Raw genomic sequence first — 13103 nt, forward strand, 5'->3', positions numbered from 1 at the left:
TATATTAATTTCAAATGTGGGCCGGGAAAAATATTATGGCGCATGACAAGAAAGCCTATTATGACAAAAATTAAAATCAGTTTTTAAAATTTTGATATATTTTCTGTTAAGTTTGTGGTTCTGTTTCCTGTAGAAAAATAACAATTTTCTTTTTGAACTAGTATGCCTCAAGTTCTTCTGGTGGAGAGAGTTCTTGTGAAGAAGGTCGGATTCGCAGACCACCTCATTTACGGCCCTTTCATGCAAGAACTACAGCTCTCGATCCAGATCATCCTGCATTGGGAATGTCCAGTGACCCTGATTATTCTTCAAGCAGTGAACAATCGTGTGATACTGTTATTTATGTTGGTCCCAGTGGTGCAGCACTCTCTGATCGTGAATTGACGGATAATGAAGGGCCTCCGGAGTTTGTACCAATAATCCCATCCCTCAACAAGAGGTGTGATCCCAAGAAGGGCAAGGAAGATGCTATTGTTGGCAAAAGGAGTGAAAGGGACTATTTCAAATGCAACACGTTTGCTGAATTACAAGAGAGATTAGAGTGCATTGATGGAAGTGAAGAACCAATCAAATTTTCATGTGAACAAGGAGTTTTCATTTGCAGTAGTAGTGTAGGCCCTCCAAGGGTAGAAAATATGCAATGTATCTCTGTCCAGGAAGTGACACAATCTATCATAGCTTCAGGGAAAGTACCTTCTTCACAAATGCATGATAAACATTGTTCAGTTGAAGCAGTGCCTCCTAAAAAAGGGCAGAGTCTGGATCCTCTGAGTGGTGCGAAGCAGCATAATGGATCCTCCATGAAGAGTCCATCTCATTCATCTCACTCCATAACAGCTGAACATTTAAAACCGCAAGCCAAAGGTGAAGGAAGCAAATTGCAATTAAATGGTGATAATGAAGCAGAAGGAATCAAGGAGACAATCACACCTTCCACCAATGTGCCCAGACCCAACTGCTCTAAAGCACAAGAGCAGCTACAAGCCACACCTACACCTGTCGTGAGGGAGAAATTGTTTTACAATAGGAGACCTTTGCCAAGCCCTGCGCCACCACCTCCTCAGCTGAAAGACAGTACAAAGCTCAACAGCAGTGGTGGAATTAGGACACCTCCAGTAGGAATGAGCCATCAGGTGGCAGACAAATTTGAGTCTGTCATAAATAGAAGGAATGTGGCAGATTACAAGAGTGGACATAAGCAATCTGGTGCATCAGATGTAAACTGCTTGCGTTCAGCGCTGCGGAGTGGTTGCATTGACCGAGATATGTTGACCACCACTGTCACGTTGCAGCAGCCAGTGGAATTGAATGGAGAAGATGAACTGGTATTCACCGTTGTGGAGGAACTTTCATTTGAAAGTATTTTGGAAAATGGCCGACCAGCTAGCATTATTAGCTTTAATAGTGACTGTTCACTTCAGGCTCTGGCTTCGGGCTCACGACCCGTCAGCATTATTAGTAGCATCAATGATGACTTTGAAGCTTATACCTCACCAGCAACCAATGCTGGAGCAAATATAGACACTGCTGCATCACTCACAGATGATTCTTTCTGCAATGGTAGCAGGCGGTCATCGATTAGCTCCTGGCTCAGTGAAGTGAGTATCTGTGCCATAGAAAGTGATGGATTACAGCCATCTGACACTTTTGTTGTGCAGTCTTGCTATAGTTATGGTGAAAAGTCTCTGGGTCCTTTTAACTTGGATTCACCTGAAATGCTGCAAGACATGGCTGCACCCCTGACTCTGGCTCAACATGAGTTGAACCATGGTGCATTCTGTCCTTCAGAATTAGCTGATGAAATTAACAGCTCAATCAGATTCCATTCCCACTCCAGCACAGGTTCCAATGCCTTAAGTTTATCCAAAGCGATGACGGGCACTAAGAATTCATTAACAACTACGGCAAGCGCCTCAGTCCATCTCCTTGACCCGGTGATTTTCGAAGATGAGTCTGCTTGTTCCTCTAGTCTTCCCAGGAAAATAAAGCCTACCTCAGCTGTGAGCCACAGCAGTAGCACAGTACATTGTGGAGAAATACAACGGCAAGAAAATGAGCTTGAGGATCCTTGGTTACACCGCACAAACAACCAATTGGAACCAAAACCAGTGGATCAAGCACTTTTGATTAAGTCACCTCCCAAATCTGGTACCAACACTCAAATAAAGCAGCAAACGAAAACTGCCCAGAATATTGGGGCCATTCCTAGGCTAAATAAATTTCATACAACAGTGTCCTGTACACAAAGAGTTGTCTATGGGTGTGAAATGTCAAATAAATCGACGGTGGTTAATGGTGCCGCTGGTGTGAGTGGTAGAAAAAGCGAAGCGCCAGCAGAAGTACTTCAGGCAAAGAAAGGAAGTGCAATGGTTGCAACAATGCCAATAATGTACACCAGTGCCAATGTGGGAGCTGTACCCAAAGAACAACGAGACACAAGCAGTTTAAAGTCAACTGCGAGTCGGAAAGCATCAGTGGCCAAAGCAAGTTTGCTGCCAAAGCTCAATGGGTCACCGCCAGCACCCCCTGTCCGCAAGTCTAGTCTGGAGCAAAAAAACAGAGCTATGCTGCAAACTAGTGTCCAAAAATGTACCAGTCCAGAGGCGGTTAAGGTATCACTACCAAAATGCGAAGATGAAATGGATCAAATACTAAATGTGGCTCCATGTTTTGTGGAAGGTAACTGCAATAGACCAACAAGCATAAAATCTGATCAGTTCTCTGCTAAAAATATTTCGTCTTCAAAATCTAGAATCATGCCTAAACCTGAAGCTGTGAATCGTTGTGGGAGTCAGATGTCACTTGAGAGATGTGATAGTCTTTCGTCAGTGGGATCCAAGAGCAGTGTGATCAAGGAAAGTGGTCACCCTGCCAACAACAGCAGCAGAACTGGACGATCAGTGCCGAGGCTTGGTGTAGCACCCTCAGCTCCACTAATGTCTACCACTCTGATTCCTGTGGTCCCTGTACAAGTAAAACCCAATCAAACCAAATGTGCTTCCAATAACAAGGCTTTGGTTTCAGGAAGTAAATGTCGAAGCCTCTCCACAAGTGGTGCAAAGGGGTTAAGCACATCTGTTAAGTCATTAACTCAGTCAATGGGACGAAGTTCCAGTGGACCATCGAATGGTAAAACAATGACTCGTTCGGCACAGGTAGTTAATTGTAAACCTGGCAAAGGAACAATCATGGGAACAAAACAAGCGGTCAGGGCTGCGAACAGCCGTGTCTCTGAATTAGCTTCTGGAGCCTCCTCTAGTAAAATGAGCCATTTGAGAGGATCAGGTGATTCTGACAGTGGGAATGACAGTGGGGTCAACCTGAGTGATGAAATTTCACAGATGCCAGTCTTGCCTTCTCCATACAGTAAAATAACTGCGCCCAGACGGCCTCAGCGTTACAGCAGCGGGCATGGCAGTGACAACAGCAGTGTACTTAGTGGAGAGCTCCCTCCGGCCATGGGAAGAACGGCACTCTTTTATCATAGCGGTGGCAGCAGTGGCTACGAGAGTATGATTCGTGACAGTGAGGCGACAGGGAGTGCATCATCTGCGCACGATTCCATGAGCGAAAGTGGGATGTCTTCATCTGGTCGCAACCGAAGTTCCAAATCGCCCAAGAAGCGGACAGCAGGTAAGCTTTGTGCATATTTTTAATTTTATTTGACTCGTGTTTCTAGAAATGGTAAATTTTAAAAGTCAGCTGTGGAAGTGATGTTTATTTAAATAGATAGCAATGACAAATGAAGTTGTTTTGTGCAAATATATGATCTACTTTTTCAAGTCTCAATATCTTGGTGATGTGTTAGTAGTTCACTTTATTAACTAATCTCTGTGCCATGGACTTGCTCAGCCTCTGCCAGAGAGAAACCCATCACAGTGATATCTTTCTCTTGAAACTAGGCTGTCTAAGAACTTTCTGCCAGTTATTTATGAAATTGTCTCCACCATTCACCTGTTATTTTTCTTTAAAATGCATTGACTCCTTCCTAGGTTTCAAGTTTCAGCTCAGCAGCTCCCCTCCAATATCCTGTCACTTGTTCAGATTTTGTTCCCAAGACATGACCATGTGTCAGCTGACTGTTGAATGAGGAAACTGTTACCACTCTTTCAAATTAAGACAAGTTCAAATAAGTGATTTGTGTGACAATCAAATCTGCAGGTGCTAAAAGTGATCTGTAATCTCGTAAAGTTGGAAGTGGTATTTGTTGGTTGCTGAGTGATTCTGTTTTTAGTTATACCCTTTGGAAACAGATTGAATTCAGCTTAGGTGTGTAGAATAGTAATGTGCACATGTGTGGCAGAACTTGTACATCATTGACTGATCTGCTGTTATTTGCACAAGGCAATACTGGATGTGAACAATATCTTTTTACTTGCAACATACAACATTGTTATAAGCATCAGGGCAGACTTAAGAATTGAAAAAAGGTTAAAAAAAATTCTAAGTCAAATGAGAAGAAGAACTGGTGTTTAAGTGGCAATAGTGTGGCCTTTAATATTTGCTTGGATCAGGATGGTTAATAGTGTTGTAAACGGTTTGAGATTCTAGATCAGTGCCATCTCAATGTGAAGAGATGGAAATATCATGTTACACCAGCCTTGATACTGAAAGGGCATCCCACTGTTTCGATATGTAATATTTCCATTCATACTTCAAAAATAACAGTGGTTCTTAGCAGTCTCTGTATTTTACAACATGTAGTAAATTAAGGCAACCATCTAGAAATCAGTTATCATTATTCAATTCACACTCCAAAAATCTTATTCCTATATTACATCTTGAATGCATCCTATATTGCTTATATAATTATGCAAAGTGGACTTCAACGGGAACAAAGAGCATTGGCCATTTTTCACCAAAAGAGTTATTATTCTCGTCAATAGTTGGCAAATACCAAGATGCTTTCTTTGGAACGGTCACCTCCGTACCAACATCCATTGAAAAGCTGGCGACACCACAGCCTTGCCAGAGAAGAATCTGTGACCTGAAAAGGCTTGTGAAAAAAAATTGTTCAAAGGTTGAAAGGACATTGCTGAGGTGCTATGCTACAGAAGAAATGGAAGAGTCACAAAGTTCTTTCTAACAGGCAAACACCATCTACCTTGGAGACCCAGTTAATCAGGTGAGTTTTGAAACCATTTTCTTCTTGTGAAATTATCTAAACCAGACAGAAGCAGAATGTCAGAAACAACCTTGAGCTTTTCTTTTAATTTGCAAAAGAAGCTTGCACTTTGTCTGAATTTTAATTGTCTGCTTTCATGCTTACAGCACATCTGCAGGTGATCAAAAATTTGTGCTTTATTCCTTTTTGTCTCCGGAGGAGCATTCTATGAGCTCTACACCATTCAGTGCAAAAGGATTTGAAACTTTCTGAGAGCCTGGATGAGAACCAGACAACAAGGAATCCAACACTGGAGAGGAGTCGTTGCACAGAATTCCAGCATACTGCCTAAATATTTTTAGAAGAAGATGAAATTAGGTGCAGTTAATGGGAGCTGATTGACAGCACTAATTTATGCTCCAGTGCCAAGCTATAAATCTATGCTATTATCTGCCAGAAAAATTTGTTGAAATCACTCACCAGATTTATAACATTATGGCAGTGATTATATTTCAAAAGTACTTTGTTGGCTGCACAGTGTTTTGCAAAGTTATGAAAGAAAACTAAAAGTTGTTATAAAAATGCAAGTTTTCCTCTTTAAGTTAGCTTTGAATAGCAAGTCATGAACCTTCAGTAGCCATCTCAGATATTTGGGTATGATTCTCCATTCATATAGGTGAATATTAAGAGAGATGAAGTACAGGTTTCAGATGGCAACCTTTGCTATTGGAGTTGAGAGCTTGCACCACCAGAATGTATACTGAATCTCCAATTCTGGTGGCCAATGCTTTCAACTTCAGTGATAAAGGTCGTGGACTATAGATATGTGGAGGAGAAGTGGGCTGTTTTCCACACCTTTCCTATTGTGTGTGATCTGCAGAGGTCTGATAGAAATTCACAGGCATCTCTTCGAACCTTGTCCATTGCATTTAATGCTCTCAATGTGGCTTCCTCTACCTCGGTAGACCAAACACAGACCAAGCGGCTACTTTTCCCAGCACCTATGCTTTTTCACCTGTTCACGTACCATTTGAATTCCTTTTCCCAAGCCCACACTGTTCTTTCTGTCCTTGGTCTCTTCCTCTGCCATGGTGAGGCTAAACAGAACAGCACCTTGTATTCTCCTGGTGTAGAGTACAACCCGACAACATAAACATTGAATTCTCCAATTTCAGGTACCTCATTCCCCCCCCCTTCCTCCCCCCCCCACCCCACATCTCTTTCTCTTTCCTTCTGATTTACCTGGTTCCTCTGGCACTGTTTGTTTTCAAACCCTCCTCCTCATCCCCCGTTACATGGTTTCTACCTCCTTGCCCACTTGCTCCATCCGTCCACTCCCACACACTGCTCCCACCATATCCCCTAACCCCTCTCTAAACTATTCCCCATCTGCCCAACATCAGTCCCCAATTTGCTCCCTTTCTTTAATTTCTTATTAGATTCCATAATCTGCAGCACTTTGTAGTTCCCATCTGTCATTGCCAAACTCTGTTGGCGTCGCTACCTTTCCCTCCCTCACCACAGCATCAGTCATCTCTCCTCTTCATATGGATCCACCTATTGTTTACCAGCATTTGCCTCACACCTCCCATTCACCTCTTTATACTTTGTCTCCCCTCTTTCAGATCAGATGAAGTGTTTTAACCCAAAATATCAACTGTCCATTTTCCACAGCTGCTGCCTGAGCCACTGAGTTCCCTCTAGTAGTTTTTCTACTTTAGTTTCCATCATCTCTTACAACATAACTACAGCCTCATTCTGCTGTTCAATCATATGTAGGAATTCTATGGAGCTACCTCAGACATTCTGAAGCCTCACACTCCAAATCTAAAGGACAAATGAATAAGAGACAAGCATGGGTTCATTTCATTGCCTGACATCACAGAGGTGGAATATGGTTTCTTACTGCTTACTACAGACAAACATATTTCTCCCCTGTATGTGCTGTGTTGATTAAAGGTGGAGTGATATTGTAGCAAAACACTGTTGAAACAGATAACCCTGTTCTATTTAGAGAGAATTAAGACAACAAAGTAATTCATAACCAAGTGTTGTTTACTTACAGAATTGGTTTGATATTGCCATAAATTTGGAGCAAACATTTGGACGTGATTAAACATAAAGGAATTTCATTCATTCATGTGGGAGCATTTGAATAAATACCTGTTACTGTCTTAACTATGTGAATGTTGGCAGTGGTAATTCTGGAAAATTAATGGCTTGGAAATGGTAATTTTTTTTGCCTGATTTACTTGCTTTAAACAAGATCTAATGAATTTTGGGGAATTAAGCCAGTTTTCAACACCTATACTATTGAGTCTGATTTGGTAACCTCAGGCAACAGTTATAGTTCACTGGGGCAACATTACATAGTTTGAACAGAGAAAGATAACAGTGTAGTGAATTCCCATGTTAATCCAATGCTATAAAAGCAGCAGAACTCCTCCATGATGCACAGCGGTGTAGCCACTCGAATCTGAAGAAAGCCGAAAACCTATCCAATGGACCAAAATTCATTAAATGATGGAATATTTGCAATGAATCCATCATCAAAAAACCTACTGGCAAATTTTGTTAACTTGTAAAATGCAAAAGAGCAGTTATGTACTTGTTTCTGATAAAACTTAATTCTCAACATTGTTTAGTCATTCAAATATTTTTGCACAGAAATGTGAAGTGCTGGTATAAATTGCACTGACAATATATTTGTAATGTGCTTGTATCATCCATTAAAGTGTACAATCTGTCTAAACATAGCAGTGTGGATAACAAGAATTAAATGTATTCTACTTTTGTACTGAGTAATAGCTTACTCATTTGTAATATTTTTCTGGCTTACCAGTAAAGTAGTTCTATTCTCATTCATGGCTGCATTGTCTTTCTCAAGTCAAGTTTATTGCCATCTCATTGCACAAGTACAACCCGACGAAACAGCGTTCTCTGATCCTCAGTGCAAAACATGCAGACATACAATCGGACATAACACACTTATAGACAAACAATACATATGCAGGTCAAATATTCATATATACAGGTAAATAAATAAATATTGCTTCTTAAGTATGAGAGTCTCAGATGGTTAGTGTGATCAGTTCCTTTAGTCATTCAGCATTCTCTTGCCCATAGGAAGAAGCTGTTCCTCAGCCTGGTGGTGCTGGCCCTGATATTCCTGTATCTTCCCTGACAGGAGAAGCTGAAAGATGCTGTATATGGGGTGGTAGTGGTCCTCAATGAGTTTGCATGCCCTCTTCAGACAACTATCCTATTAGATCACATCAATGGGGGGAGGGGGGGAGATTCCAGTGATCCTCTCTGTCACTGTTATGATCCTGTGGATTGACCTCCAATCCATTTCTCTGCAGTAACCATACCACACTATGATGCAGCCAGCCAGGGTGTTCTCAGTAGAGCTCCTGTAGAAGGTTGATATAATGCTCGCCAGTTACCTTGTTTGCTTCAGTCTTCTCAGGAAGTGCAGTCACTATTCTGCCTTCCTGATAAGTGAGGAGATGTGTGTCCACAATAGGTCATGAGTTAAGTGAACTCCAAGGAACTTGGTGTTCTCCACTTTTTCCACTACAATGTTATTGATGTGTAGTGGAGGGTGGTCATTCTTGGTCCTCCTGAAGTCTATGATCATCTCCTTCATCTTGTCCACATTGAGACTCAGGTTGTTACTGTCGCACCACATCACCACCTCTTCTCTAGTGCAACTCGTTGCTGATGAGGCCAACTGCTGTTGTGCCACCTGAAAACCTGATGACACTTTGGAGCTGGATCTGAAAATGACGCTGTCATTAGCATGAAGAAGAGCGGGCTGAGCACATAACCCCGAGGTACACCAGTGCTCAGTGTGATAGGGCTCGACATTCTGCTACTGTCTTAGACTGACTGTGGTCTTTTGTTTCTTTACCAGCCTTGGCAGTATGATTGTATTAAACATTGAGCTGAAATCAATGAACAGTAGCCTGGCGTGTGAGGTATCGATCACCAGATGGGTCAGGATGGAGTGAAGGGATGATTTCTTCTTTAGGCAAATTGAAATGGGTCCAGCATCTCTGGGAGGTGCGCTTGGATGCATTCCATCCCTAGACACTCAAAGTATTTCATAATGGTGGAGGTCAGTGCCACAGGGTGGTAGTCACTGAGGCCTGTAATTGTTGCCCTCTTGGGTACTGGGTTGATGGAGGCTGTCTTGAACCCTGGGAAAACCCTATGGGTCTGCAGCAGTGAGGTATTATATCAATTTTTTCTTTTTCAGTAAATTTAGCAGTTTCTTCCTTTTAATTTGGTTATGTATTCCATTAATATTTAAAGTCATATAGTTCAACGTAGCCATTTTATACTTTGTTTATCTTCCCTTTCTGTTTCTCCATCATTACCTTTCCTTCTTATCCATTTCTGTTTTCTTGTTTTAAACCCTTTATAAGACAACATTCCTAAAACATCAAACATTTTCCTTATTCTCCTATTTAAAACTTCTTTAGCCCCAATCTCCCCTTCCCCTCCTGAGTTGTCCTTTATCCCTTGTTGGACAACCACATCTCCCCTCTCCATTTGGATTTGCGAATTCACTCGCAAGCATCAGCTGATTTTGCAGTGACCGCAACTCCTCCCCACCCAGCCCCCCCCAGAAAAGATTTCACTTTTCATATGTAACAAAGGTCACTCTTTTAGTTCCCTCCTTATTCCCTCTATTCCATTTCCTTCCCTTATTAATTCTTGTCTATACTATCTATATTTTCCTCTAAATACGGATACATTCATGTATGCACATTATACATATACACACATATACCTCTTTACCCACATACATATAAATCGTGGTCATTTTTACTCTTATTACATCTCTTCATCTCTCTGGTTGTTTTGTAGTTGTTCTGCAAATTTCCTTGCTTCCTCTGGATCCGAGAATAGTTTTTTTTTCCATAAGATCGTTTTCGATGTATTGAACTCCTTTCTCTTCTTCAGGAGTTCAAAACTTATGTGTCTTTTTATTTCGCAGTCTTTTGTACTCTCGTTACACGTCTTCATCCCTCAGTCTATTTTGTAATTGTTCTGCAAATTTTCGTGCTTCCTCTGGATCCGAGAATAGTCTGTTTTGTTGTCCTGGAATAAATATTTTCAATATCGCTGGATGCTTTAGTATAAATTTATACCCTTTCTTCCATAAAATCACCTTTGCTGTATTGAACTCCTTTCTCTTCTTCAGGAGTTCAAAACTTATATCTGGATAAATGAAGATTTTTTGCCCTTTGTACTCCAGTGGCTTGTTGCCCTCTCTTACTTTTTCCATTGTCTTCTCCAGTACCTTTTCTCTTGTAGTATATCTTAGGAATTTTACTAAAATAGATCTTGGCTTTTGTTGTGGTTGTGGTTTAAAGGCCAATGCTCTATGTGCCCTTTCTATTTCCATTTCTTGCTGTAGTTCTGGACATCCTAGGATCCTGGGGATCCAATCTTTTATAAACTCTCTCATATTCTTGCCTTCTTCATCTTCCTTAAGGCCCACTATCTTTATGTTATTTCTTCTGTTATAATTTTCCATTATATCTATTTTCTGAGCTAACAGTTCTTGTGTCTCTATAACTTTTTTATTAGATTCCTCTAATTTCTTTTTTAAGACCTCTACCTCCATTTCTACTGCTGCTTCCCGCTCTTCCATCTTGTCCATTCTCTTTCCCATTTCTGTTAAGGTCATATCTATTTTATTCATTTTCTCTTCTGTATTGTTTATTCTTCTTCTTAAATCATTAAATTCTTGTGCTTGCCATTCTTTAAATGACTCCATGTATTCTTTAATAAGAGAAATTATATCCTTTATCTTGCCTTTCCCTTCTTCTTCTATTTCACTGTACTCTTCCTCTTCCTCTGGGTTGGCCATCTGTTGTTTCTTTGTTGCCCTTTTCTTCTCTTCTTTCTTGTTTTCGTTGTCTTCTATGTTCTCCTCTTGCTGCAGGTGTTCTGCAGCTGTCATTGCCGGCTGTGGAGATCGACTCCCCAGCTGGTCACCCCTCCCGTCGTTGTGTTTTTTTGCATGCGCATCGCACATGCGCGGTTGCGCACTTTTACTCGGCTCAGCGAGCCATTTTTGTAGTCCACTTTCTACCGACCTGAGGGAGCGGGTTTCTCTCTCCACCGCGGGCCTCTTCGAACAGGTAAGGCCTTCTCCTTCTTCTTCCGTTGTCTTCTCTTCCTCTCTTCTTACCGTTGATTTCGATTTTTCTTTTTTCGTCGCCATCTTCTTTCCACCTTTATACTCACTTTTCTTTAATTTTTATTTTTGTGCCTTTGTGTTTTCCTTTGTTTTTTCCGACATTTCTGGAGAGGGCTGGAGTTCACCGTCCGGCCACTACTCCATCACGTGACTCCCCCCCTGCAGTGAGGTATTGAAGATGTCTGTGAAAATCTCCATTAATTGGTCTGTGCGGTCCTTCAGTACCTGATCAGATGTGTTGTCTGGTCCTGCCACCTTGTGTGGGTTCACCTTGGATAGGGTTCTCCTCACCTTGGCCTTGGCTATGCAGGGGGCTCATTCAGCAGGGGACACAAAGCTTTTCACGGCGTCATTCTTTTCTGATCAAACCATGCATTGAAGCTGTTCAGTCAGTCTGGAAGAGAGGCGTCATTGTCTTTGACTCACAAGGTTGACTTATGATCTGTTATAGTCTTGATCACTTGCCACATGTGCCACAGCTGACTGTGGCTCTTTGCATACCTTGCTTTGCTTTCCAGATGGCATGGGAGAGTTCAGCCCTGGGTGATCTTAGTGCCATCCTGTCCCCCCCCCTCCACCCCCCCATCCTGAAGGCAGCATCACTATCTCTGAAAAGTGCATGAACCTTTGCATCGAGCTAAGATTTCTGGTTAGCCATGGTTGTGAAGCATTTGATCTCAGTGACATCCTCAATAATGTAGCCAGTCACTTTTTTAATATCTCTGTCGTCTTCATATTTGTTTCACTAATTTTTTTTAAGCACATGGATTCTAGAACGACTGACTAAACATTATCCAGCTTAGGCAGGTGTTAGATTTTTTTGTCATGCATGTTAACATTTAAATTCCTGATCCAAATAAAATGATGGCCATTGATCAATCGCCTCCTGAATGTCATCCTGGATTGTTTCTGAAACCAATGGAAAATTATTTTTATTTCTCTAGTAGTGCTCACATTCTTCATCATCTCCCAGCCTGACTTCTCCAAATTTAAAAGTTGCAACATTTATCCAGTCTTTCATTGACTTTTGCTCAGTCATCTGGTTGGTTCCTTCTGATGTCCTGCAATTTCTGCCAACCTGTGATCTACTTTCTCCTTATTTTTAAGTCTACCCTCTTGCAAATCCTACAATTTCTACTTGCCCTCCGCTCCATCATTGGTATCAGAGGTGTATTTCCAATTCTTTCCTTTAATTGTTCTGCCTCTTCACTTCCCTCCCTTCTTTTAGAACCCTTCTCAAAAAGCTTATTATTAAATAAACCAGTTATTTAATCCAAATTCTGCTCTCATCTCCATATTCATTTACGTAATGCCTGTACACAGAATCCTATATATCGTTCTTCATAATGCAGTGAAATTGAAACGCGCCCCTTTGACTTTTTCCCTCACCTTGATGTCTGTCATCTTTATTTTTCATTGAAAACCCTCAGCTCAAAACGATAGCTGGTCCTTTGTGACAGAGATAAGGCTTAACTGTACCTCATATACACTTTATGTAAAATTGGCTCATTAAACTATCAGTTTAAGTTATCATCTCCCATATTTGCTGCATGAGCTATTGTAACTACATTCCTATTTTGCTAGGACTCTTGCTGTGCTCAGAGAATTAAATGTTTTAGGCTCAAGTACCATTGGCAGATGGTAAATGGTTCCCAATAGTTCAAAGTAATCTATTTTCTGAGAATTCCAGGGAATTGAACCAATGTAAATTGAAGTGAGTGCCAAACTCCAATAAAAGTAGCTGAATGCCAAAATCAAGCCTGCACTAAAGGAGAAATATTT

General features: G+C 41.2%; 1 protein-coding gene across 3 annotated transcripts in view; it reads left to right on the forward strand.

Annotated features, from left to right (window-relative positions):
• The window catches only part of kif26ab (kinesin family member 26Ab), a 208366-nt gene that overhangs the window by 173738 nt on the left and 21525 nt on the right, over positions 1–13103 (forward strand). For 2 of the 3 annotated variants that reach the window (XM_069916550.1, XM_069916551.1), the window contains exon 12: positions 162–3633. In XM_069916550.1, the coding sequence (XP_069772651.1) occupies positions 162–3633 (3472 nt within the window). Of the gene's footprint in view, positions 1–161; positions 3634–4886; positions 5126–5271; positions 7901–13103 lie in introns of those variants that run through there. The other variant, XM_069916552.1, reaches the window with a different exon arrangement.

This window comes from Narcine bancroftii, chromosome 2 (assembly GCF_036971445.1).
Source record: "Narcine bancroftii isolate sNarBan1 chromosome 2, sNarBan1.hap1, whole genome shotgun sequence".
Lineage (NCBI taxonomy): Eukaryota > Metazoa > Chordata > Chondrichthyes > Torpediniformes > Narcinidae > Narcine > Narcine bancroftii.